The 26,368-nt window shown below is 41.6% G+C and overlaps 1 protein-coding gene across 1 annotated transcript; it reads left to right on the top strand.

Annotated features, from left to right (window-relative positions):
* The first annotated feature begins 16,926 nt into the window (after window positions 1-16,926).
* On the top strand, window positions 16,927-26,136 carry LOC133782214 (subtilisin-like protease SBT2.5). Its single transcript, XM_062221438.1, has 11 exons — window positions 16,927-17,355; window positions 18,232-18,441; window positions 19,651-19,795; window positions 19,892-20,286; window positions 20,749-20,844; window positions 21,075-21,147; window positions 21,585-21,870; window positions 22,990-23,315; window positions 23,591-23,858; window positions 24,801-25,082; window positions 25,512-26,136. Exons 2-11 carry the CDS (start codon window positions 18,266-18,268, stop codon window positions 25,916-25,918), a joined length of 2,454 nt encoding a protein of 817 aa, XP_062077422.1. The 5' UTR covers window positions 16,927-17,355; window positions 18,232-18,265; the 3' UTR covers window positions 25,919-26,136.
* Window positions 26,137-26,368: the final 232 nt, after the last annotated feature.

The following is a 26,368-nucleotide window of genomic DNA, read 5'->3' as shown; positions in this document are numbered from 1 at the left end:
TTTAACGCAAGCCAAAGAGATTAGATCTAATCAACATAAGCATTGAATGATTCATCATGAACATTAATGCTTGATCGACCTCAAGTTCGGTGAAAATTAAAAGTGCTTGTCTAGTCTAAAGGCTAGTTACTTAGAGCCAGGGCCAAAAGGCTCAGGTGATTGCAACGTCACATGGCTGTGGGTACTGAGCCAAGTTAGTGACTCACTTATCAGTCACTCATCTGATTCAAGTTTTTGACTCCATAGTCACTCATCTGGTTCAAGTTAGTGACTCACTCATCGGTCACTCATCTAGTTTAGGGCTATAAGCCCCAACATGATTATCAGAATGTCAAAGTGTTAATCACTCATCTGATTAGGATTGACTTGATAGTCATCCATACAGGAGGGCAGGATCCACCATCATTATTTGGACTTATTTGCATGCATGAATAGGGCTATTATTGCTAGGCATGCCTATTATGATTTTGTAACATGCTATTACTGTTCATGATCATATTGAGTTTTCTTGCTGAGCTTCGGCTCACGGGTGCTATGTGGTGCAGGTAAAGGCAAAAGAAAGCTGGACCATCCTTAAGTTGGAGAGCTTAGGTGACGATGTGTACATATGCGGCTGCTCGACCGCCACGACCGAGGGTTTAAAGAGGAACTAGGGTTAAACCCTATTTCGCCACTTAGATCAGCTAGTTGTAAATCTTTTGCTGTAATAAACCTTTAAATTATATTTTTTTGGGATCCTAATATATATGGTAAACGTTGTATCTTAACCAAAAATTTTAACCCTAAACCGCTATTCATACTTAGTCACACAATTATGGCCAAATGACTCGATTAGCGAGTTTAACACTGTTTAAAATGCACACCGTAACGGTCCTTGGGTAGTAGGGTGTTACACCCTTATTGGGCCCAGATTAGTCCGGCCCAAACCCAAAGCACTCAACTGCCTATAAATATGAATAGATGTGCACTGTGGAAAGGATCCGATTTTTCTATTGTAAGCTTATACTCTGCTCAAATTCAGAGAAAACTCCATTACTGAAGCTCTTTAAGCTCTAATACAATAGACTCGTGGACTAAGGCTCTTTAGCGCCCCAACCACGTAAAAGCCCTTGTGTGATTATCTCTAATCCTTTCTTTTTAAGCTCACTTATGTATTATAATTCTAGTTTCCGAAAAACTCGGTAAGCAGTAACAGTTAGAGTTGGGTCTAGAGGAAGTGCGCGAGGGATTTTTCTAGCACAAGGGTGCTCGGGATGGGCAGCTAGGTAAAGTATTTTTCTTTTTTCCCTCCTGAGCTTCCCTAATTTGGCGCCTAAACAAGTTACGAATATCCTCCCTTTCGAATTTTGCATGATATTCGTGGATTAACCTTTGGTTTCAAGAAAAAGGAGATTTAAGTCAAGGACTGGGTTTATGGAATGACCCGAGCTAAGAACCCCCAACCCTCCTCGAAATTGGGATGTGACATCAACCGAAGGAGAGTAAAGGTAAAGGTCCTTACAGGTAGGAATATAGCTTGAAAGTGAAGGTGCTATGAGAAGAATAGATAGCTCGATTATTGAACTTACACAAGTCTAAGGCTCGTAATGTAACTAGGGTATTGTGGCGGTTTGGCTACTAATCCCTAGAAATTCGAGCACGATTACCAAAAGTGTAGACTATTGAACTTTCAAAAAATCCTAACACAAAACTTCCCTACTAAAATTAAGCATACTCCTAGATTTTTTGTAAAAAAACAACTTTTTTATGTGATTTTATACCCTAAAACAGATCCCTATGTTATTCTAAAAAAAATCTCAAGAACATCAAGAACAAAGAACAAAAAAAAAATGCATGCAAATCCCATATATTAAAGAAAGTGGGAAAAATTTACTTTAATAAGTTAATTGGAGGTGCATAAAAACATTATCAAGCGCATAATTCCTGAAATCTTGAATAATGAAGGGATCGTGAGAAGAATTAGGGTTTTGGGTTCACTGGTTTTTGAGAGAGAAAATTTTGTGTTTTGAGAAAATGATGATGAAGTGTGGTAATTGAAAAAAAGGAAAGGTATATATGGAGGGAAAAGCAAGAGTGATCTTGACTATAGGATTGAAATCCAACAGATGGGGATTTAAGGAAAACAGCGGCAAAAAGGTATATGGGGAAGTATAGCGGTGGTACATCAAGTACAACCGAGTAATCAATCCAGACATGAAACGTATCCACACACTCGAGTGTGATAGGTGGGCACGTTTTTCGATGAGGGAAACTCAAAAGTCTCTCATATTCGGGACCAAGCAGATACTTTTGAGGGGAAAAATGTTATACCCTTTTTTTAGGATAGGATATACTTGCTTGGAGAGTGAGGTCGAAAATAGATAAATTAAAGTTCGGAGTTGAATAATATAGTATTTGTTAATTATGAACTAATATATTATCCTAGCTTGAAACGCAAGGAAAACAACTCTAAGGAATTATAGAAGCATTTTAGATCGAAGAATGTTGACATCAACTTGATGTTACGCTGAAAAGAATCAAGAAACAATATTCAAGTAAATTATCTCTATATTTATGGGGAATTAGTTTAGATATTGTGTTATTGACCGAGTCTTTTGTAATTCAAATTTAAATAAGATATTTTTGTAACTCTTTCCTAAAATCATGGAGAATATTCGAAACCAAGTCTATAAATAGCCTAGATTGTACTAATTTGGGGACACAGACAATTTTTTTATGAGAACTCTGTGAAATTGCTTTCTAGTTTGAAAGCATAGATATTAATAATAGTGACTCGTGGACTAGGTAGATTTAACTACTGAATTACATAAAAAAACCATTTTCTTATCTTTTCTTCCTAATTTGGCAATTAAGGCTTAATTGCTCTTATTTTTTGTTGACGAAAAACGTAGTCAATAGATTCTATACTTTAATATATTGCTGACTATTTTATTCATTATATACAATCTTAATTATCTTGCACGCATACAAGATAATATTCTCATAAATGAATTTGAAATTTTATGATATTTACGTATAAATTATTCAAACAATAAATACAACAATCAAATTGATATTTATATGATTTTTATGGGTTTCTATTCAATGCATTAGTTTTGAATTAGTTTTAGGATTAATTTAAATAGATTGGTAAAATTTTTAGGTTTTATTGAATATTCATATGATTTTTCTAGGTTTCTATTCAATGTTCATACAATTTATTTTTGAGTTTTTTATATTTGTTTTTATTCTATTGTTGGCGCGGTTCTTCGGCAACAGATAATTATATGAATAAGGAGAGGGATTAGTGCTAAATAATGAACCGTAATAGATGAATGATCTCAAAAGAAAATTATAACTCGAATAATTTTTTAGGTGGTTCAAAAGTTAAAATCCTTCTAGTTCACCAGCCAATATTATTGATATATCTCTAATATTCTTTACAGGGTATTTCTTTACCAATTGGAAGCCAACCCTTTGCAACTCCCAGGCTCTCCATATTTATAGGGAGAGGGCACCTGGGTGTTGGCAAAGGAGGTCATCTCGTGACCTTCTTACCCATCATGTCACTTCTGTGACATTCATGATTAATTCCTAAAGCCTGACAATGAAGTGTGGTCTAATCAATAGGTAAAGAGGATAATGGGCCGCATGGCCCAACCCAGACGTGGGTGTCTGAACACGCACGTTTATGCTGCGTGTCCGAGAATTTAGAAATGGAGTAGACACGTGATGTCTGATATATGCACGTTTACATTGCGTGGTTGACTTTATAAAAGGTCAGAGGTGTCAACTCCGGTTCGTACCCCAAGCTTGGTGTAGTCTCAGCTCGTAGTGTCCACAATGCTAACTCGATGCCTTAGTAATCTCACTAAACCTTTGGCTATCTCGAGCTAAAGAGGTAGAGCCTTGTAACAACAGCTCCGGGTAGGTGCCTTCCATGTGGCTGATAGAATTATGCCCTTTTCCAGCTCGCTAATAACCTGTGGATATTTAGGGCGTACATTTGCCCCCCAAGCCCCTGCTCGTGGCATGTGACGTCACCTGGGGCCACAGTGGGGGATTTTAGGATTCTGTGTGGACTCTTCATATCCCACCCATTACGTTGATATCGAATACGTGGAGCAGCATGGTTGGTGACGGTCCGTCTTCCGAGAACCGCATTAAATGGCCTAGCCTATCTTCGGTCGTCGTTTCATCTTTCGAGTAGTGATCCTCGTATCCTACATCAAGACAATCGAACGGGCCTCATCCTTTGGCCTTTTACGTATATATAAGGCTGGCCACCCTTCGCATGAGCCACCCTTTTATTCGAAAATTTTCTCCTCTTCTTCTTTCTTCTCAGTCTCAAAACTCTTTCTTTCTTCCGGTCACTATTCCCAATGTTCTTGAGGTTTAGATACAAGGGCTCTTTCGTGACTCCGGTACCAGTGATTCCAACAGGACTTCGACCCAGACGCTCCTTTCAGGCTTTACACAGCAAAAAATTCTGTAAGTCCTCCGTTTGTTGCATGCTTTAAATGTTTTCCCTTTCTCTTGCTTAGGTAAACTTTCTCTTTAGTCGCATGTAGTAGGTTGTTTGTCTTTTGTTTTTCTTTGCTGGTATTTTATGCGTAGGTTTTTATCCTAGGGGTATCGACCATAGGAAAAACTGCTTAGGAGCATGACTCATAGGATACAACTCTGGGGTGATTTTCTGGGTAAAAATTTTTATGCTTGTTTTGAACAACCAGTTTCTATGGTGCAAAAACTGGGTAGCTTAGGGGACATGCTTCACAGGCGGTTTTGCCTACCGAAACTTTCCTTCCAAGGAAAACTTTTACCTTGACCCTCCTGACACATGGATTCCAAGTAATTGGGGACCCGTTGGGAGCACAAGCACGTGTTCATAGAACTGCGTGGTCTCACTCACCGCGGGCTGAGATTACCTCAGCTCGTGTAAAGGAAACCCTTCGCGCTAGATTCTTTCTTATGCTTAGGTCGCCTTTTCTAAATTTTCTTCTTTGTTCGTTAGGCGACCGGATGGCACCCAAGAAGAGCGCATCCAAGAAGAGTGCTGGCAGCTCGTCTTCCCAGCAAGCCAGAAAAGGGAAAGAGGTGGTCACAGACTCTTCGATCCCCAACTTCGGTCCCACCATGGAGAAGGAGGTCGAGGTGGGGCCCGACACCTTTTTCGAGGCCGAGAGGATCACCTCGAAGGTCACCACTCAAAGGAAAGTCAACAAAATTATGCTTTTCCATAATATTGAGATAGGGAGGGGCGCCCTGGACGCCCGACCTCCCCTTGAGGGCGAGCAAAGCTGTGCACCGCTCGACGAGGAGTACGTCGCCTGGAGCGATGAGCATCTCAAGGCTGGGACCTTCCTTCCGCTGGACCAGTACTTCGCGGATTTTTTAAATTACATGAAGCTGGCCCCCTTCCAGCTCCCCCTAACTCCTACCGTTTGTTAGCGGGGTTGAAGTATTTATTCCTGAAGCAGGAATGGGAGGTCCCCATGCCGGCGAACATCCTCTACTTTTTTTGCCTCAAAGCCAGCCCGGAGCAGCGGGGGCGAGGTGACGGGTTCTACTACCTGACCTGTTTTCCCAATTCGGCTGCAATCATCGAGCTACCCAGCCACCCCAATGACTTCAAGGATCAATTCTTCATGTCAAAGGGGTTTTGCAACTGCGAATTCCATTATTTCAACTGTCCTCATAAGTTCTTTCTATCTTCAGCTCGTAAATTGGTTGCTAATTAGCCTCTTTTTATTCGTTCCTGACTTAGAAACTATTATGCAGCTATTTTCACGAGGACGGCCAAGTCAGTGACCCTTGGGGGTCAATACGAAACCTTGGCGGGGCTCCCCCCAAGTGAAAAAGATTACCGCCAGCTAATGTCTGACGAGATGATGCTGGCATGTAAGTTAATTTCCCTAGGCCAGACTCTGTCCTTGAGGAGACCACGGACCATCCCCGCTGCTCATGAGATGGCGCCCATCCCCGAGGAGGAGGCCGCGAATGAAGATGAGGACGAGGAGGACGAGGTGCCGCTCGTGCGTCGGAAGCGGGCTCTGGAGGTCGCCCAGGAAGCCAATGCAAAGAGGACCCAGTCCGAGGCAGCAGCCGACCCCTCCGGTCAAGGTAACCCTTATTTACTTAGGGACTTAGACAGGGCCACTGCAGACCTACGGCTTGCTAGGTTTAACCCCAGCCAACTTGTTCACCGCCACCAAAACGACCCAGATCTCAACACCACACTACTCCAGTGTGTTGACCAGCTAGTGCTGCGTTATGATATGGGCCGCCCTAGGGGTACTGTAGTAGTAGATAATACCCTGGCCTTTAGGTCGGCCTTTTTTGAGGAGTACGGAACCAATCTTAGGTCGTGGCCCTCCCTTCTAGAGGGCGTAGTAGCTCCGGCTCTTAGGCAGTACGTAGAAGAGTCCAGTCCCGAGGCGGATCCGGACCTAGAGCCTCCTCTAGCTCATGAAGTCATTATCTTAGACTCCCCCGTAGAAGCTCTGGGGCCGGAGGTCATGACAATAGATTCCTCCTCTAGCTCGGAGGGTAGGACCCTTCTCAATACATACTTAAGCTCTGCTTTCTTTTTTTTGTTTTGCACAAATATTTTTACATGTATATTAATGCCTTGTTGTCTTTGTTTCAGACGAGGAGATGTCGCAGCCCAGGGGCAATGATCTTCGAGCTATGTTCCCTAGAGGAAACCCTTCCTCGGGGCCTTCCGGGCCCATGGTGAAGAGGCTCCGGATGGCGAAGAAAGCTATCGAGACTACCTCCAAGTCTCCTGCCAAGGGGGAAAACCAAGCCCCTGCTGCTCTAGAGAAAGTGCCTCCACCCCCTCCTGCAACGGAGAAGACGATGGCTCCACCTTCCCCGCGACCTCTTGTCTCGACTCGGGAACAGGAGGCGCCCACTGGGACCTTGTCAGCTCCGACCCCTGGTGTGCGCGTCCCGGTCAACCCCCAGGCCTTGGAGAAAGTCCCCGAGGTCTTTAGGGGGACGGTCTACGAAACCGCGACCTACATGGTGGACCACTTCTACAACGCCACCCCGAGGGACTTGCGGGAGATCGAGACAAGGAGTCCCAAGAACGTGATGGATTCTTCATTGGGGATGACCCTCACGTTGAGTTGGCTTTGCCACTGGTTCTTCCTATTTGCTTGTTTTTCCTAAGGCACTTGCCTTATTATCTTTTGGTCTTGCAGGTGACTTTGGCCCTCCACCAGAGCATATCTCGGTCCAGGGCCAAGATCGAGGAGATCAGGGGCGAGCACCAGGTTGCTCAGGTTGCCCTTGCATCTGCTCAACAACAGGAGTGGGATGCCAAGGCGGCCCTGGCAACTACCTGAGAAAATGAGAGGGTCGCGCAGGCCACTTCGGTTGCTACGCAGACCGAGCTGGAGGCATCCCGGACCAAGCTGCAGGAGGCCAAGGTCACCAGGGTCGCCCTAGATGCTGCAAAGATCGAGCTTGAGGAGGCCAAGGCTGCCCGGGCCACCCTAGATGCCGCGAAGGTGGAGGTCGAGGAGGCCAAGGCTGCGCTGGTGGCGGAGAGGGCAGCTTCCAGCTCCTCCATGGAGGCCATGTTGTACCACTGCTGGGTCTTCAACCCGGAGGGTGACTTCTCCTTTCTGGGGCCGGACGTGTGGGAGTCCTTCTTGGAGAAGTTCAAAGCTCGCCTCCAACAAGAGGCACCCTCTGAGACCGGGGAGACTTCCACCGTGGCCGAGCAGGATGCTGAGGGGGTGACTTCATCAGAGCGGCCTGGCGGGGCTTAGGATTTTTCTCCTTTCCTTTTATCATTTACTTTTTTTTGTAACTTTTTATATTATGAGGTTTTTATCCTTGAAACAATTGGTATCCTCAACTTTATTTCAATTTTTTTACATATTTTTGCCCCGACCTTATGGTTACTTCTCTTCTATGCATTTGGTGATAACATAGTTTCTGTTGGTGTTGTGATTGACATCTTATGCTTTTCCAGGAAAAAACATGTTAATCAACTTGAACCGACTTCTAAGTTTTAGGACCTGGTTATATCCAAGATATTAATTTGAAAACTTAGTTCGTGTCAATTCTTTATCGATATCTCGTGCTTTTTAAGAGAAACATCGATCAATCAATTTGAACTAACTTCTAAGTTTTAGGACTTGGTTATATCCAAGATATTAATTTGAAAACTTAGTTCACGTCAATTCTTTATCGATATCCCGTGCTTTTTAAGAAAAACATCAATCAATCAATTTGAACTAACTTCTAGGTTTTTGGACCTGGTTATATCCAAGATATTAATTTGAAAACTTAGTTCACGTCAATTCTTTATCGATATCCCGTGCTTTTTAAGAAAAACATCGATCAATCAATTTGAACTAACTTCTAAGTTTTTAGAACGACCTGGTTATATCCACGGTACAACTTAGTTCGCGTTAATCCTTTATCGATATCTCGTGCTTTTTAAGAAAAGCACCGATCAATCAATTTAAACTAACTTCTAAGTTTTTAGAACGACGTGGTTATATCCAGGACATATGCCCCCCAAGTAATTAGGAAAGGGTCTTTCGTGGTTACTTGACGTTACATCCACAAATATATACAATAATGTAAAATGATTTAATTCTCATTACTTAATAAACAAAAGATGGCTTTTCTGATTAAGCCTTACAACGATATTATTGGTAATATTTCTTCAGATGGATAGCGTTCCAAGTTCGTGGGACTGCTTCTCCATTAAGCCGAGCTAACTTGTAGGTTCCTTCTTTTATGACCTCGGTTATTTGGTAGGGTCCCTCCCAGTTTGGTCCCAGTACTCCGTCCTTGGGATCCTTACTGGCTAGGAAGACTTTTCTGAGGACCAGGTCGCCAACGCTAAAGGCGCGTTTCCTGACCTTTGAGTTTAAATAACGAGTGATCTTTTGTTGATAATGCGTGAGCTGTAGCTGTGAATCTTCTCATCTTTCGTCAATCAGGTCGAGGGACGCGTAGAGCAATTCGTCATTGCGGTCTTGGTCAAATGCCTGGACTCTATGCGAGGCTACCTTTACTTCGACAGGAAGGACTGCCTCACTCCCGAAAGCCAGGGAGAAAGGAGTATGACCCATTGGCGTTCGATGCGAGGTCCGGTATGCCCACAGTACCTGGGGGAGCTGTTCAGGGCAAACTCCCTTGGCTTCGTCCAGTCTCTTCTTAAGGCTTGTCTTTAGCGTCTTATTGACGACCTCGACTTGCCCATTGGCCTGGGGATAGGCCACGGAGGAGAAGCTCTTAACAATGTTGTACCTCTCACAGAATTCGGTGAAGAGGTCGCTATCGAACTGCGTTCCATTATCTGACACGATCTTCTTTGGTAGCCCGAATCGGCAGATAATGCTCTTGACCACGAAGTCGAGGACTATTTTTGAAGTGATCGTTGCCAGGGGCTCTGCTTCTGCCCACTTGGTGAAGTAGTCGATAGCTACCACCGCGTACTGAACTCCTCCCTTTCCAGTAGGAAGGGCACCAACCAAGTCAATTCCCCAGATTGTTAATGGCCACGGGGATGAGATCATCTTCAGCTTGACCGGGGGAGCTCGGGTAACTGTGGAAAATCGCTGGCACTTGTCACATTTTTTGACGTAGGAAATCGAGTCCTTTGACAGAGTTGGCCAGTAATACCCTTGCCTTAATATCTTCAGGGATAGGCTTTGCCCCCTAGTGTGATCTCCGCAGAAACCCCCGTGCACCTCCTGCAAAATGGTCTTTGCCTCGCCTGGCAGAACACACCGTAGGAGAGGTAAAGAGTGTCCACGCCGGTATAATATTCCATCTATCACTGTATACCTTGGAGCCTGGTAAAGTACCTGCCTTGTGTCATTTCTCTCTTCGGGTAACTTTCCTGCTGTGAGATATTCGAGGATGGGGGTCACCCAGGTCGGTCTGGCGTCGATCATCTCGACCTCCGCCCTGACTTCCTCTATGCTTGGCTTCTCCAAGAACTCTACCGGCACTAACCACAAAGTCTCCGCCTCCCCGGAGGTAGTGAGCTTTGCGAGGGCGTCCGCGTTGGCATTTTGCTCCCGAGGTATCTGCTCGATTGATCCGCGCTCGAATGTGGATAGTTCTTTCTTTACCTTGGCTAGGTAAGTAGCCATCTTGGTTCCCCGTGCTTGATATTCCCCTAATACTTGGTTCACCACGAGCTGGGAATCGCTGTAACATTGGACGGAGTTGGCCTTCAGCTCCTGGGCCACCCTTAGCCCAGCCAGTAAAGCTTCATATTCAGCCTCGTTGTTGGATGCTTTGAATCTGAATCGCAACGCTGAGTGGAATCGATGTCCTTCTGGGGATATCAATATGATTCCAGCCCCGGAGCCGTTCCCGTTAGACAAGCCATCTACGAAAACCTTCCAGGTGGCCTGGACTAAGGAGGCCTGGGGTGACTCTTCTACAGGATCTTCTCGGAATCTCGTGCACTCTGCCACAAAATCAGCCAGGGCCTGGCTTTTTATTGCAGTTCGCGGTATGTATAAAATCTCAAATTGGCTGAGTTCAATAGCCCACTTCAACAGACGTCCCGATGCTTTAGGTTTTTACAAAACCTGCCTTAAAGGCTGATCAGTTATGACATGTATTGAGTGGGACTGGAAAGACGGCTTGAGCTTTCGGGAGGCCGTAATGAGACAGAAATCCATCTTCTCCATCAACGGATATCGGGATTCAGCCCCGAGAAGCCTCTTGCTGATGTAATAGACTGGCTTTTGAGATCGGTCCTCTTCTCGGACTAATACGACGCTAGCTGCCTCTTCCATGATAGCTAGGTAAAGAAAAAGAGGCTCTCCTATCGTTGGTTTGGATAATACGGGCGGCTCGGCTAGATGTGCTTTCAGGTTGAGGAAGGCATGTTCGCATTCCTCGGTCCACTCGAATTTCTTATTCCCCTGGAGCAGGTTGTAGAACGGTAGACACTTGTCGGTAGATTTAGAAATAAACCGATTAAGGGCTGCCACCCTTCCTGTCAGACTTTGAACGTCCTTTCGCGACCGAGGTGAGGGCATCTCGAGTAGCGACCTGATCTTATCAGGGTTTGCTTCTATTCCCCTGGTATTGACAATGAAACCCAGGAACTTTCCTAACGCGACCCCGATAGTACATTTTTGGGGGTTAAGCCTCATGCCGTACTCTCTCAATATCTTAAAGAATTCCTCCAGATCGGAAACATGGTTATCAGCAATTTTCGACTTGACCAGCATGTCATCAACATACACTTCCATGTTCTTCCCGATCTGGTTGGCAAACATCCTATTTACCAACCTCTGGTACGTAGCTCTGGCGTTCTTCAACCCAAAGGGCATGACCTTGTAACAATAAACGTTAGTTGGGGTCATGAAGCTAGTGTGTTCCTGGTCTGCTGAATTCATGGCGATCTGAATATAGCCCGAGTATGCATCCATAAAGGACATGAGCTCATGCCCCGCCGTGGCGTCTACCAATTGGTCGATCCTTGGCAAGGGGAAGCAATCTTTGGGGCAGGCTTTGTTCAGATCGGAGAAGTCAATGTAGGTCCGCCATTTCTCGTTGGGCTTCGGGACCAATACAAGATTGGCGACGCAGATCGAGAACTTTGCCTCGCGGATAAAGCCGCACTTTAAGAGCCGGCTACCTCCTTTTCTAGGGCTTCAGCTCGGGTTGTCCCTAGGCGCCTTCGTTTCTGGGATTTCGCAGGCATGCTTTTATCCAAGTGGAGGGTGTGGATGATGACGCTCGGACTGATCCTCACCATGTCTTCATGAGACCATGCGAACATGTCTAGGCTCTCCTGCAGAAACTTAATCAGCTCCGCCTTCCTTTCGCTACATATATTTTTCCCGAGCCTTACCACCCGCGAGGGATCTTGTGGATCGATATTTATCTCCTCGAGCTCTTTGATGGCTTGGAGCTCGGATTTATCCTCGCCTATTCTGGAGACGATATTCTCCCCTTTGGCACTCTGAGGTTTTTCAATCTCAGGACTAGGCGCAAGTTCCTGAGATTCCTCATTCCCACCCTGGACGGTCATCGTTAACTGCCCGGGTTTTAATTTTCCCTTCATAGAAATGTTGTAGCATTCCCTGGCAGCAAGTTGATCGCCACAGACCGTGCATATCCCCCAGGAAGAGGGGAATTTTAGCGCGAGGTGGCGAATGGAGGTTATGTCTTCGAACGCTATCAATGTAGGTCGGCCCAAAATAACATTGTACGCGACGGGACAATCGATGACTGCAAAATCGAGGAGTTTCAAGACTGTCCGAGGTCCCTCTCCCAAGGTGATCACCAGCTCGATCGTTCTTATTGCCGTCGACCCTTCTCCAGAGAATCTGTATAGCATCATGGAGGTGGCTTTCAGCTCTGTGACAGATAAACCCATCTTTTCCAATGTAGACTGGAATAGTAGGTTTACTGAGCTCCCATTATCGACTAGTACTCTCCTAACCCTCCGGTTAGTGAGTTGAACGGCTACGACCAGAGGGTCGTTATGAGGAAACTGGACATGACTGGCATCTTCCTCGGTGAATATGATTGGTTGCCTCTCCAATCGTTGCTGTTTGGGGAGATGCTGCTCAGGGACGAACTCCACTCCATTATGAGCCTTAAGTTCGTTGACGTATCTCTTTTGGGCACCTCTGCTTGTGCCAGCCAGATGGGGGCCACCAGAGATAGTGGAGATCTCTCCTCCTATCACAGGAGGAGAGACGTCCTGATCTACCCAGAACCCGGGCTGACTTATCGGGACCTCCAGAGCTGGATGGCCGGCGAGAACTCCATTCCGTGCATACTAAGCCAAGGGTCCGGCTCTGATGAGAGTCTCGATCTCATCCTTCAGGTGCCTACAATCATCGGTGTTGTGACCAATGTCGTTGTAGAACCGGCAAAACATGGAGGGGTCTCGCTTACCCTTCTGGTGCTTCAACGGTTCCGGCTTCTTCCAAGGGAGGCGAGCAGAGTTTGCCAGGAAAATGTTCTCCCTAGTGTGTGTGAGCTCGGTATAAGTAGCGTAGACCGGCTTAAATTTTTCTACGGACTTGTTCTTCTTCGGGCCGTGCTGGCCGCCCTCACTGCTCCCTTTTTTCTTGCCTCCACCGAACTGGTTATTCTGTGTAACGGTTTGTGTCGCTGTTACGACATCCGTTCCCACTCCAGCAGGCTGGCTGGTCCCTGCGGCTGAGGCTCGCGCCTCCTCCAGGTTGATCCATCCCTGGGCCCTATTTAGGAATTCATTTTACGGTGCTGACTCCCTTTCTCTGTATCTTTTCCTAGAGTCCGCCTCCGACGAGGATCCCAGTCCTCAAGGCCATGAGCTTGGAGTTCTCGTCTACATCCCTGGCTCGAGCAGCGACGTTCACGAATCTGCTCAGGTAAGCCTTTAGAGGCTCGTCAGGCAGCTGTCTTACGTTCGCCAGGGTGTCGGCCTTGACGCGGGCAGCCTGGGAAGCTCGAAATGCCCTTTTAAAGTCAGCAGAAAAGGTTTTCCACGAGCTGATGGATTGCTTTTTACACTGCTTGAACCATTGTCTGGCCACCCCAGTCAAGGTGGAAGGAAATATTAAACATCTCAGCTCGAGACCAATGTTGTGGGCCATCATCAGGGTGTTGAACATACCCAGATGATCTGACGGGTCCTCATCTCCATTGAACTTGGACAAGTGAGGCATACGAAAACCAGGTGGATATGCCGTAGCTGCTATGCTGGGGGTGAAGAGCTCGAGTTCGTCCCCTGAATCATACTCATCTTTTTCTTTTTCTGATAAGAGCTTCTTCATCAGCTCCTCCATCTGAGCCAGACGCTCAAGGGTTTTGTCCTGACTTCCTTGGTTGTTCCGGGGCTGTTCAACAGCTCCGGTTCCATGGTACGCGTTAGGCGGGTTATTGTCCCTCCTATCTTGAGACAGGTTATATGGGACATTCCCACTGTCATGTACTTCAGACAGGCCTTCCCCTTGGCGAACACGACTACCATTTCCATCTGGGTCTCCTCTCTGAGAGTTTAGGCGATCTCGGAGGTCACCCCTCGGGGTGGCCTGAGGACTTTGCGCCGAGCTCAAGCGTTGGCGCAGGTCTCCGCCGAAGATGTCACTTCGACAACTTCTGATCCACTAGCTTCCATTTGAGAAGCTCGGAGCCCGCCACTGGGGACGAGGATCCGGGACTTCTCTGGGCGCCCGGCTACGATGGGAAGGTCCGACGGAAGGAGGATTTCTCCTGCTGCTCCCATGAGCCGGAATGTCTCGGACTGGACGGGGAGGAGACGGGTATCCTATCGGTGAAGGAGGATGCCTGACTAGAGACGCGATCCTAGTCCCATCAGGGCGGATCAAGCTAGGTCGCGGCCGCTCCGCTCTACCATCCTCCGTGTCCTGTGCTTGGCGGTCTGAAGGAGGTGCAGGACGGCTGGCCGGGGCGGGCTGTCATCGCGAGCCCTCCCCGGATCTCCTTCGCGAGCTCCCTCGAGCCCTCCCAGGCGCGCTCGAGGGCGGAAGTGAGCTAGGAGTTGAGGTCCGGACCGATCAGCTGAACTGCTGCTCGGCCCTAGGAAGTTCCTCAAATGTGGTTTCCCAGTGATGCGACGTGGGAGTAGAGTTTGATGTTGGGGGTCTGACCGACTGACTGGGCCTGGACCGATTACCCCGGCGGGATTTATGAGTCTCACCATGCCTCTTTCCGACGTTAGCGTCGGTTGTAAGAGGGGGTAATCGGGCCAAAACCTCTTGAATCTGCTGGTTCGCTTTCGCCAGCTGACTCCTCAACTGTGCATTCTCCATTTCTACCGCCGTGTAGAAATCCGGGTTCGGATTGAGCGGCCGGGGAGCCGAACTTCCAGTATCGTCTTGGCCCAGTGGCTGCTTGCCCGGCCACTGCTGAACCTCAGGGTTCTGATCATCGGACATGGCGGCATGATGGGCCTCCAGCCCCTCACGTTGGTCCGCCTCGTTACCATGTCTTGAGCGAGTAACTACCATGGTTGGGTATTTGCGATAGCACCAATCTAACAGCTCTCAATGAAAGCACCAAACTGTTGACGCGGTTCTTTGACAACAGATAATTATATGAATAAGGAGAGGGATTAGTGCTAAATAATGAACCGTAATAGATGAATGATCTCAAAAGAAAATTATAACTCGAATACCTTTTTAGGTGGTTCAAAGGTTAGAATCCTTCTAGTCCACTAGCCAATATTATTGATATATCTCTAATATTCTTTACAGGGTATTTCTTTACCAATTGGAAGCCAACCCTTTGCAACTCCCATGCTCTCCATATTTATAGGGAGAGGGCACCTGGGTGTTGGCAAATGAGGTCATCCCGTGACCTTCTTACCCATCATGTCACTTCTGTGACATTCATGATTAATTCCTAAAGCCTGACAATGAAGTGTGGTCTAATCAATAGGTAAGGGGGATAATGGGCCGCATGGCCCAACCTAGTCGTGGGTGTCTGAACACGCACGTTTATGCTGCGTGTCCGAGAATTCAGGAATGGAGTAGACACGTGATGTCTGATATGTGCACGTTTACATTGCGTGGTTGACTTTATAAAAGGTCAGAGGTGTCAACTCTGGTTCGTACCCCGAGCTTGGTGTAGTCTCAGCTCGTAGTGTCCACAATGCTGACTCGATGTCTTAGTAATCTCACTAAACCTTTGGCTATCTCGAGCTAAAGAGGTAGAGCCTTGTAACAACAGCTCCGGGTAGGTGCCTTCCACGTGGCTGATAGAATTATGCAATTTTCCAGCTCGCTAATAACCCGTGGATATTTAGGGGGTACATCTATGTTCTTGCCTTATTCATTATTTGATCTTGCACTCAGTCATAAAGATTGTGTATATGGGTGTACACTCATTCAAAATTAAAAATTGGATATTTTTCTTAATGTACCGTTGAAGCAATAAAAAAGAGAAAGTTGTGTATTTTTATTTTTATTATTTAAATTTTAATCTTTAAAACATTAAATAAATATATATTTTATTTTTTAAAAATAATTTTTAATTAAATTATACGCATGGCATGTTTGCGTCAATGATTAATATGTCACATCATATATATATTAGTCACGTATGATAAAAACTAAGAAAAGTCCCACAAGCGAGTAATATAAATAATTCGAGAGATTTTTTAATAACGCAAAAAATTCAAGTGATAGAATTTGAAAGTGGTAATAATTCAAGAATTTTTTTTTATTTATCCATTTTTTAACAAAGACATTTAGTCCATTTTCAACTTTTATATGAATTATTTAAATCATTTTTAAAAATAATAATCTCATTATTAGAAAAAGAAACTCGGCCAAGAAACAAAAATCAATTTTTATTTAATTCTAAATCTGAGAATAAAAAAACAATGTTCATAACAATCCATGAATTTTTTAATTAATTAATAAAATAATTTTACACTATTTATTCGTTTTAGTTCTTTAATTAAGTTTTAATGAATTTGATCTTATTTAGTTTTAAAACTAAGATATGTTAGTCCCATTAAAAAATATGCAAACTAAAATCTATTACAATATTCTTTTTTTAATTTTGTTTTATTTTAAAAAAGAATAGATTTAATTTATAATTATTTAATAAGAAAGATCTAAAAATGGCATAAAATATTTTTAAAAACTTTAAATTATATTTTTTTAAATTTAAAGATTCAACGGTTCAAATTTACAGGGCAAATATTTATGTCGCACTGAAACTGGACACGCGTAACTTGACAAGGCCAATCTCAGTAACCGCTCCGGTCCACCCAAATCCAACTAGTGATCTCCTGTAATTACAGAGAACTAGTAGGGGCATTAACGTCATTTCATTCAACCGTCAGACATCTTACGCGCGCAAAAAAGGCTTCCCTACCTCCACGAGAGAAAACTGCCTTTTTATTTATTTTTATTTAATAAATAAATTAAGTAAAGAGTTTTTAATATAAATATTAATTTTTTGTTATATACCAGTCTCTCCGTCGTCTTCGGCTTCCTGTCTGTACCTTCCCCCCAATCCATGAAAAAGTAAAAAAATAATTATATAAAAGAATAACAAATATGTCAATAATGGAAAAACCCTAACTACCACTTCACACTACTACTACTACTACTACTACTTCTTCTCTTTCGCTCTCACTCACTGAAAATCCATATCATCATCATCATTAACATACTGAATTGCCATATCCAGTAGCTCGTTCCTGCGATCGATCTCGGTCTCTCACTGCTCAATGTGAGCCGTTAGATCTCCGTTTCAGGCAATGCTATTTGCCTTTATGTGATCAAAACTCCGCTTTCCATTTGCTGATCCTGCTCTGCTCTGATCTCTCGTTGACTTCATCACCTCATCTCCATGTGAATCTACCTAGCTTACCTTCTACGTTTTCTTCACTGGATCTCTGTGAGTGCATTTGTTTTTGCTCGTTTTTTTGTTTTTTTTTTTGTTGTTGCAATATCTTCTTTTCTTAGCTGATTATTCTTTGCTTGGATCGTTCACAAAAGTGTTTGCTTTTACTTTATCAATTTATTAAATAATATTGAACATATTTGGTTTGAGATTTGTTTTTTTTAAAACTATATTAATTATTGATTTTTCACATGCTTTTGGTGTGTTGGTTGGTGGTTTCCAATTGAAGCATTTGTTATTGTATATGTTCTTTTTTTTTGGGGGGAGTGACTGCTTTATGGTGATTCTGTGTGTTGCTGAAGCTATTCTGTTAATCAAATGTGCTTTTTCTTACTCACTACTTACTAGCTCGCCAAATTTCATATCTTCTACCCAATTAGCTTTCTCTTCTTTCCTTTTTTTTCTCTCTCTCGTTTTTTATGGGTTTGATTTAGCAGCTAATTCAGTCTCCCGTATTTTCTTTGAAGTAAGCAATTCTTATTTTCTTTATTTTTATTGTGCGCGTATGATATTCTTTTAAAAAAATTATTTTAGAGTTTTCCTAAGCTGATTACTTGGAGAAATTTTTTTAAAATAAGAGAAATTTCTAATCTTTTCATAGTGTCGCTTACGGTTTTTATTTATTTATTGTTAATGTTAAATTACTTGACTTGAATTCAACTCTTAAACATGTCTCTTTTTTGTACTATAGTTACCCAGTTAGCCAAATCAATAGTAGATTAGTAATTGTTGATATTTTCATTTATAAAGTTTGATCAGAGTATTTTATTTGATCTTATTTTTGCTCCCCATAAATAAAATATGCCCAACTTCATAATGATCGTCGTTGTAAACTTTGTTAATGAACTTTTTATACTTTTGTTTCAACAGATATTGGTACAAACTGATACTTGAATCCGTTAAAATGGGAGCTTTGGAGTCTGGGTTTCAAGTTTTGCTTTGTTTGGCCCTTCTACTAGTTGCAAAAGCAGAGGTTTACATAGTGACCATTGACGGAGAGCCTGTAGTAAGTTACAAAGGTGGCGTTGATGGTTTTGAAGCCACCGCTGTGGAATCTGATGAGAAGATAGATACTTCCAGGTATTTGCACAGTTTCAAATCCTTTTTATTTTTATATTTTTTTCTTTCAATTAATTAAAACAGATTATATAGACATATACAATTATTCATGTACATCACTGTCAAGCAGTGCTAGCCAGCCATTTCAAAAGTGGGGTCATGGAGTCTGAGATGTCTCTTTCAAATTGAGGACTTTCTAGCTCACTTTTCTTCTAGGGCTTGGCGTTTTGTTACAATGACCTGACGAAAACTGTGAAGGGCATTTTTGGGTTTAGAAAGAAATCTTTCGTTTGTTTACTATTGTAATATATAAATAGAAGAAAATTCATTCTCTTAGTGTGGTTTTAATCCTACTTTGGAAGTTTACTATTACTGTACGTCTGCATAGTGGATTTCAACATTGTAATTTGTAAACTTGGATTGGAATCATTTAGAAGACTTGAACCTAATGCTAAAATTTGATAATGAGACACAATACAAAATAACACAAAAGCCAAATTGTTAGGTTTCCTCTACAAAGAAAGTGTGTAAATGGTTGTCATGGTCATATCTTATTTGATACATAGATTTTATTGTCCTTTCTTTGCTTCAAGTTTCTGCTTAGTGCTTGTATTTTAGCTGAACCTGAACCTTAATGCACTTTCTGTATTTGATTTATAAAATATATGAGCATTGATTGTCGTCAATTCATCATTGATCATTTTCTTTTTCTTATGCTCCAATTTGTTCCTTGTTTTTCTTCATTTTTTTGGGACCATCATAGATTAGATTCAGTAATATTTATGTGTAAACATGCATGTTGGGTATAGGTCCTAAAAGAGAAAATGAGGTGGTTGTGCATCTGTCTTTACAAACTATTCTTATTCATCTCATATCATTTTGCACAAGTTTTGTTTCATTTTATGTTCTTGAGACTGTTCTTGAGGATTTGAAGGAAGTTGCACCGTAACTAATTGTTGTAATAGATATAAAGCTTTATTTTCTGTTTATCTATTCTATTAACAGATAATGATTGTATAGAAACCTACCTCAGAGTCTTCATTATGCATTTCTTCCATTCCATGTAAAAATGGTGTTTTCTTAATCATTTTTTTGGGTATTATGTTGATATATCTTGCTTGTCCTGAGCATAGAATTGGATATTCATTATTAATAGTTTAGTTTTAATAAAGGTTATTGGTAACTAATGTTTTTTTCTTTCATTCTTTCTCATGCTGTGGCTTCCTTCAGTGACTTGGTCACCTCCTATGCTCGTCACCTTGAAATGAAACATGATATGCTTCTTGGCTTGCTCTTTGAGCGTGGCACCTACGAAAAGCTCTATAGCTATCGACATCTTATAAACGGCTTTTCAGTTCATGTTTCTCCGGAACAGGTGAAAGAATTGATAGCTTCTTATTTCTAGCAATTTTGTGCAGTACATTTCTCCTTTTGTATCCTAATTCCTTTGCTTGATCCACTTGTATTGTAGGCAGAAACCTTAAGACGTACTCCAGGTGTGAAATCGGTGGAGAGAGACTGGAAGGTACGGAGACTTACAACACACACTCCGCAGTTTTTGGGGCTTCCAACTGGAGTATGGCCAACAGGAGGTGGCTTTGACAGGGCTGGAGAGGATATAGTGATAGGGTTTGTGGACTCTGGAATTTACCCACACCATCCTAGCTTTGCTACCCACCATACTGATCCATATGGACCTGTTCCAAAGTACAGAGGAAAGTGTGAAATTGATCCAGACACTAAGATGGACTTTTGCAATGGAAAAGTAATTGGAGCCCAACATTTTGCCAAAGCTGCAAAAGCAGCTGGGGCATTTAACCCTTCAATTGATTTTGCATCTCCCTTGGATGGCGATGGACATGGAAGGTTAGTACTCATTATTCTGTACATTTTGAAATCATTAATTACATTACATACTATCAACAAAAAGCTTCTAACAGAAACAAAAGTAACTTCAACGCTTCATTACTATACGTGGATAAATTTGATAAACACCCAAGTGTTCGAGACTTCAATTAATAAGCTTAACAACAATTCCAAAAGTTTGAAATGTCTTGTCTCATAAACAATGACAATTAGGGTCTTACTGTTGAAACATAAATCATAATGTTGGCCCACCTCTTTTCTGGAAGAAATGGACAAAGTACATGTACTTATAACTAAATGGACTAACCATCGCACAAGTACTTATAACTAATTCATTCTTAGTAAGATTCTTGTATGATTACTCCTGAAGTTTGTTGAAACTTAATTTATCTTTTTCTCTCACTACTTTATATGTTACACGTACAGCTGCAAATCTTTATCTCATTCAATTTTCTGTATCAGTCATACAGCGGCTATTGCAGCGGGGAATAATGGAATTCCTGTTCGAATGCACGGTCATGAATTTGGAAAAGCAAGTGGGATGGCTCCACGTGCCAGGTTAGGAACTTAAAAGTAACAACTTTTATGTATCGATGATCAATTCACAATAGTAAAGAATATTATTCTCTTAAGAAAGGTTCTATTTTTTCTATCCCCACCAATACATTTAGTATGACACCCATAAAATTAAGTTAACACTTCAGTTTTATTTTATTTTATTTTTGTAAAAGCTACTCTGACTAAAACATTTTTTCTCCTTTATTTTTTTTTAATTTGGTCATGATCAGGATTGCTGTGTACAAAGCACTTTACAGACTCTTTGGAGGATTTATTGCAGATGTAGTAGCTGCAATTGATCAGGTATGGTATAAATATGTTATAACGATGAACCTTCATGTAATAAAACTTATGTTGTTGTGTGCTTTTTTTAATTTTTATTTTTTCCACTTACTGTTGACATTAACAGAATTACATCGAGTTCCAATTAAACATAGCTAAGCCATGTTCCCATGAAATATTTTCTTTATACTCTTACAAATTTATGTAATGAATTGCTCTATGAATCTTTCTTCCCTTTTATTTCTATGCAAAAGAATGTCTTTATGTATGTTCTGCAACTTTCAATGGATAAAACAGTTTGATAACTTTCTTCTTGACACACCTGTCTCAGCTATTTGTGGTATATAAAGGAGTAGATATGTAGTTAGTAAAGATAATTGATTAGAGGCAGCTCCTGTAAGTGGTTATAAGGTATAACTTGACTAGTGGTTCTTACTCTAAAAGTGGTTCATGAGCAGGCCGTATATGATGGAGTGGATATACTCAGCCTTTCAGTAGGGCCAAACAGTCCACCCGCTACAACGAAGACCACTTTTCTAAATCCTTTTGATGCTACACTTCTAGCAGCAGTGAAAGCAGGTGTATTTGTTGCACAAGCAGCTGGAAATGGAGGCCCTTTTCCAAAAACTTTGGTTTCCTATAGCCCATGGATAGCATCTGTAGCTGCTGCAGTTGATGACCGCAGATACAAAAATCATCTGACCCTTGGAAATGGAAAAATATTAACCGGAATGGGGTTGTCTCGTAAGTTTTTTAAACTTATTATTATTATTATTATTATTATATATTTGTCAATAGGTGGGAAGAAATGTATCTTGACATGCCAAGCACCTTTATTTATTTGTTTGTTTATTTTAGAGAACTCTTGACCATCTGGAAACAACAAATGAGAATAGTGTTTGTTTCTTGTGAAATCAGAATGCAAATTTCTAATGTTAATAGCCGTGTAACCATTTTCTTCTCTTGGTTGTATAGCAGTGTAAGAATTGATGCACTGTTATGTTTCAATATCTTGATTTGGTTTCTTCGTCACTTGTGCATCATCTTATCTGCTTGCAGTCATATAACAGCTTTTTGTAATCCCAGAAGAATATGCCTTCTGCATTGACCTTATTGCCATTATAATGACATGGTTACAGTAGAAAAAAACTAGATAGTTTCCATCATACTATAGAGGCTTAACTTGGCCAGAGTTTGTGTCACTGCAAACTCTCTTTTCACTTTAAACTAAAAAATAAAATAAAAGGGGGGTTAGGTTGGGTGTACAATTGAAGCTTCTGGTTCAGTCATAGCATCTCTTTTTAACTATGGTTGACCAGCTAGTTCATTTTAAGATTTCTTTATCTGTAATGACCATAAACATCCAAGGTAAATAAATTGAGTCCTGTCCTGGGTTAGCTTAGAGAAATTTGGAGTTCATTCTTTCGATAGTGGATTGGAGCCTTCATTATTCCATGGAAAAGAAACATTTTTATTTTGGCCATAATACACAGTGTGGGTAGTAGATAAGGACAAATAAATTGTGAAGATATAATGATTAAAGAAAGAAATATTCCTGGCACTGACTAGTGAGTAAGTTTAGCATGGGTTTCATAATTCTAGATTAGCTCAAATTTACTGTTCTTGGGTGTAATTCCAATAGATTAAAGACTGCTGCTTACTGTCCTTGGAATGTATTAATAAAATTCTAATAAAACGGGTTTATCAACCTTTTAGCATTCTGTATGCCCCATCCCCTAGCAGTTGCAATTTTTTTATCATTAAAATTCTCCCTTTCTCTACAGATCTGAAATTCTCCGGCTTCATTATTTTCTTATGAATTGTAATTTCTTCAAGAGTTGATGTCCTTATTTCCTGTTTCAGCTTCAACACATCTAAATCAAACATATACATTGGTTGCTGCAAACGATGTCTTGCTCGATTCTTCAGTAATGAGGTATAGCCCCTCCGACTGCCAGAGACCGGAAGTTCTGAACAAGAAGTTGATTGAGGGGAATATTCTTCTTTGTGGCTATTCCTTCAATTTTGTTGTTGGTACAGCGTCGATGAAGAAAGTTTCAGAAACAGCAAAGGCTCTTGGTGCAGTTGGCTTTGTTCTTGCTGTGGAAAATGTTTCTCCTGGGATGAAGTTTGATCCTGTTCCTGTTGGCATTCCTGGAATTCTTATCACAGATGTCAGCAAGTCACTGGTATCTCTTTTGACTTGTTTTCTTCTTTCAAGTTGTCTCCAGTAGTTTAGAGCTGTAGAATAATAATTGAGACAGAATTCTGAATATGCTCCAAGTGTTTCCTTAATATGAGTTTGCATTGGTCATAAATTAGTTCAGTTCTCTGATAAATGTACCTTGCGATCTATTTTTTTAATTTTTTTATCTTGACTTTCACTCTTGTTATCCCCCTATGATTTTGCTTGCGCCAGCCATGTCTTAATATTTTCTGGTGCATTGTGATCAATGTTCTGTAGGATCTCATAGACTATTATAATATCTCTACATCAAGAGATTGGACTGGACGAGTAAAAAGCTTCAAAGGTGAAGGGAGGATTGGAGATGGTTTGATGCCAATACTCCATAAATCAGCACCTCAGGTGGCAATATACTCGGCTCGGGGGCCGAACATTAAGGATTTTGGCTTCCAAGATGCAGATCTTCTTAAACCTGATATTCTAGCACCTGGTTCTCTTATATGGGCTGCATGGTCTCCAAATGGAACAGACGAGCCTAACTATGCCGGTAAGCACTTTACTTCATTCTAATAGATTCTAATGTTCTAAATCTGGAAAATCCACTCATGTTTGTCTCTTCACCAAACTTAGCTGAGAAACCACAATAAAATAGTGTGCTAAATTGGGGCCAATTTAAAGTATTAGTTCTAGATTTATTAGAACTTTGGCATTGCATGCTTTAATAGCACACAGTCAAAATACGGGGTAACCTTGATAAATTAATGATCTTTATTAAAGAAGTCTTTTCTTAGGCCAAATTTGTGGCCAATGTACTAACTTAATAATTTGATTAATTTACAAGATAATACATAATAGAAAAACCGATGTTCCTGTGGGTTCATAGGATTTACAACAAAAATTAGTAAGTTAGGTCCCAAATAGATTCACACACAACACATAGAACACTACAAGAACAATGACCAGATAAATAGCATAGTATAGATAATAAACCCAGTGGTATTCGAGAGACCACCACTCTCCCCAAAGAGTTACTACTCCTAATCTCAGATTCATACAATGGATGTACTCTCCATCTCCACGACCCTATTTAAATATACTCAATACAATATGGGCTCTTATACTTCCCAAACCACTTACCCCTTTATTATTCTTGATTACAAAATATAACCCACCATCCCCACTACCTTATTAATGTTTAATGTCTATTTGCTGACTCTTGGGTTCCTAACATATTGTGATGCATTTCTCCTTGGTTCCAAGACATTAATTTATACTCCGGGTGAATTGTCTCTTGAACTATTTCCATCTCAGTGTTCTCATAGCTAATATATTGAATAATTCAACGGGCATGCCTACTGTCAACAGAAGCTGGAAAAAAATGATAATAGAAAGAGGCTTTCTCCTAGTGGAAAGTTGAAATGAATTCCAATTTTTTTTACCACTTAAAAATAAAATTTAAGGTGTTATTATTTACTTTGGAATTTGACAGGAGAGGGATTTGCCATGATATCTGGAACTAGCATGGCTGCCCCACATATAGCAGGAATAGCTGCTCTTGTAAAGCAGAAGCATCCTACCTGGAGCCCTGCTGCCATTAAATCAGCATTGATGACAACATCAACCACGATGGACAGAGGAGGAAGACCTATTCAAGCACAACAATATTCTGAAACCGAAGCCTTGAAGCTAGTCACTGCAACACCTTTTGATTATGGGAGTGGTCATGTTAATCCACGAGCTGCATTAGATCCTGGACTCATCTTTGATGCAGGTGTGTTCTCTTTCTCTGCTTTTGCATTACTTTTAGAGTAGGGTAATTGAATGAATGCCCTCGTAGCTTAAAGCCTTTCATTGGCTTAGTTGTGCTGGGGAACTCAACAAAGAGAGAAGAAAAAAAATAAAGAAAACTATGTTGACATTTTCTGTGGGCTTGGTTGGTGCCTTGTAGGACTTTAGCTGTTTCTCTGATTCTGTTATGTGTCAACTTTGCAACATTGCAAGGGTGGCTTTAATAGAAATCTGAAAAATGATTCAGAGGTTTCAGGAGATAGAATTATTCTATAGTTTTCTTGGATGTTAGCTTGTTTCATCCGTCACTGCAATATTTCCTACTGAATTCTTGATATTATGTAAAATAAGAATTTGGCACATTTCTTTGGAATCTACTTGACTCCTAATATTTTGGTGTTCTGTTCTTCAGGTTACGAAGATTACTTGGGCTTCTTGTGCACAACGCCTGGAATTGATGTTCATGAGATAAAGAACTATACAAACTCACCTTGCAACTACAGCATGGGCAAACCATCCAATCTCAACACCCCATCCATCACAGTCTCTCATCTGGTGAAAACAAGAATTGTTACACGAACGGTTACAAATGTCGCCGAGGAAGAAACATACGTAATCAAAACAAGAATGGCTCCAGCCATTGCCATTGAAGCCAACCCTCCGGCAATGACCCTGAGACCTGGTGCCTCGAGGAAATTCACAGTTACTCTCACAGTTCGATCTGTGACTGGAACCTACAGTTTTGGTGAGGTTCTAATGAAAGGCAATAGGGGTCACCTGGTAAGGATCCCAGTTGTAGCCATGGGATACCAACGATAGTTTGGCATAGTTATCTAATATTAAGGGGTTTTGTGATTGATATATTCTTTATAATTTGTGGGAATAAGATAATGAGGCTAGAATGTATTTGTCTAAGTATATGTAAACTGTAAAGATGACTGGTATAAGGGGGAGACTCCTAGTTTCTTCCACTTAAGTTTTGCTAATTTGTTCAGTGATTTGGCATACTCGACCATAATGAAGTTCGTTTCTACTCATTTCTTTCCAACCTCACCATCAGAAGAACCAACTAAAAGCAAGAGGTATCGTGTAATTCCCTTGTTGGTTTCCAAAATTGTTGAGCCTTTGTATAAATTAGTCCCAACATTTTAATTTTGGCGTTAAATACCTGAAGTTCTTTTGTTTTTTTTATCCTCACCGTGCCCTACCAGTAATATTATAAAATGATAACTCATTCTCATTTTAGATAAGTTGTATTCTTATTGGAAG

Source organism: Humulus lupulus, chromosome 6 (assembly GCF_963169125.1).
Source record: "Humulus lupulus chromosome 6, drHumLupu1.1, whole genome shotgun sequence".
Taxonomy (NCBI): domain Eukaryota; kingdom Viridiplantae; phylum Streptophyta; class Magnoliopsida; order Rosales; family Cannabaceae; genus Humulus; species Humulus lupulus.
This window is presented reverse-complemented; position numbering and strand designations above follow the sequence as displayed.

Excerpts from the sequence above, each read along its gene's own strand:
- LOC133782214 (XM_062221438.1), top strand. The coding sequence starts at position 18,266 with ATGGGAGCTTTGGAGTCTGGGTTTCAAGTTTTGCTTTGTTTGGCCCTT. Across the intron at positions 21,148-21,584 it reads TAGTAGCTGCAATTGATCAG|GCCGTATATGATGGAGTGGA; the intron begins GTATGGTATAAA and ends GTTCATGAGCAG. Across the intron at positions 25,083-25,511 it reads TGGACTCATCTTTGATGCAG|GTTACGAAGATTACTTGGGC; the intron begins GTGTGTTCTCTT and ends TCTGTTCTTCAG.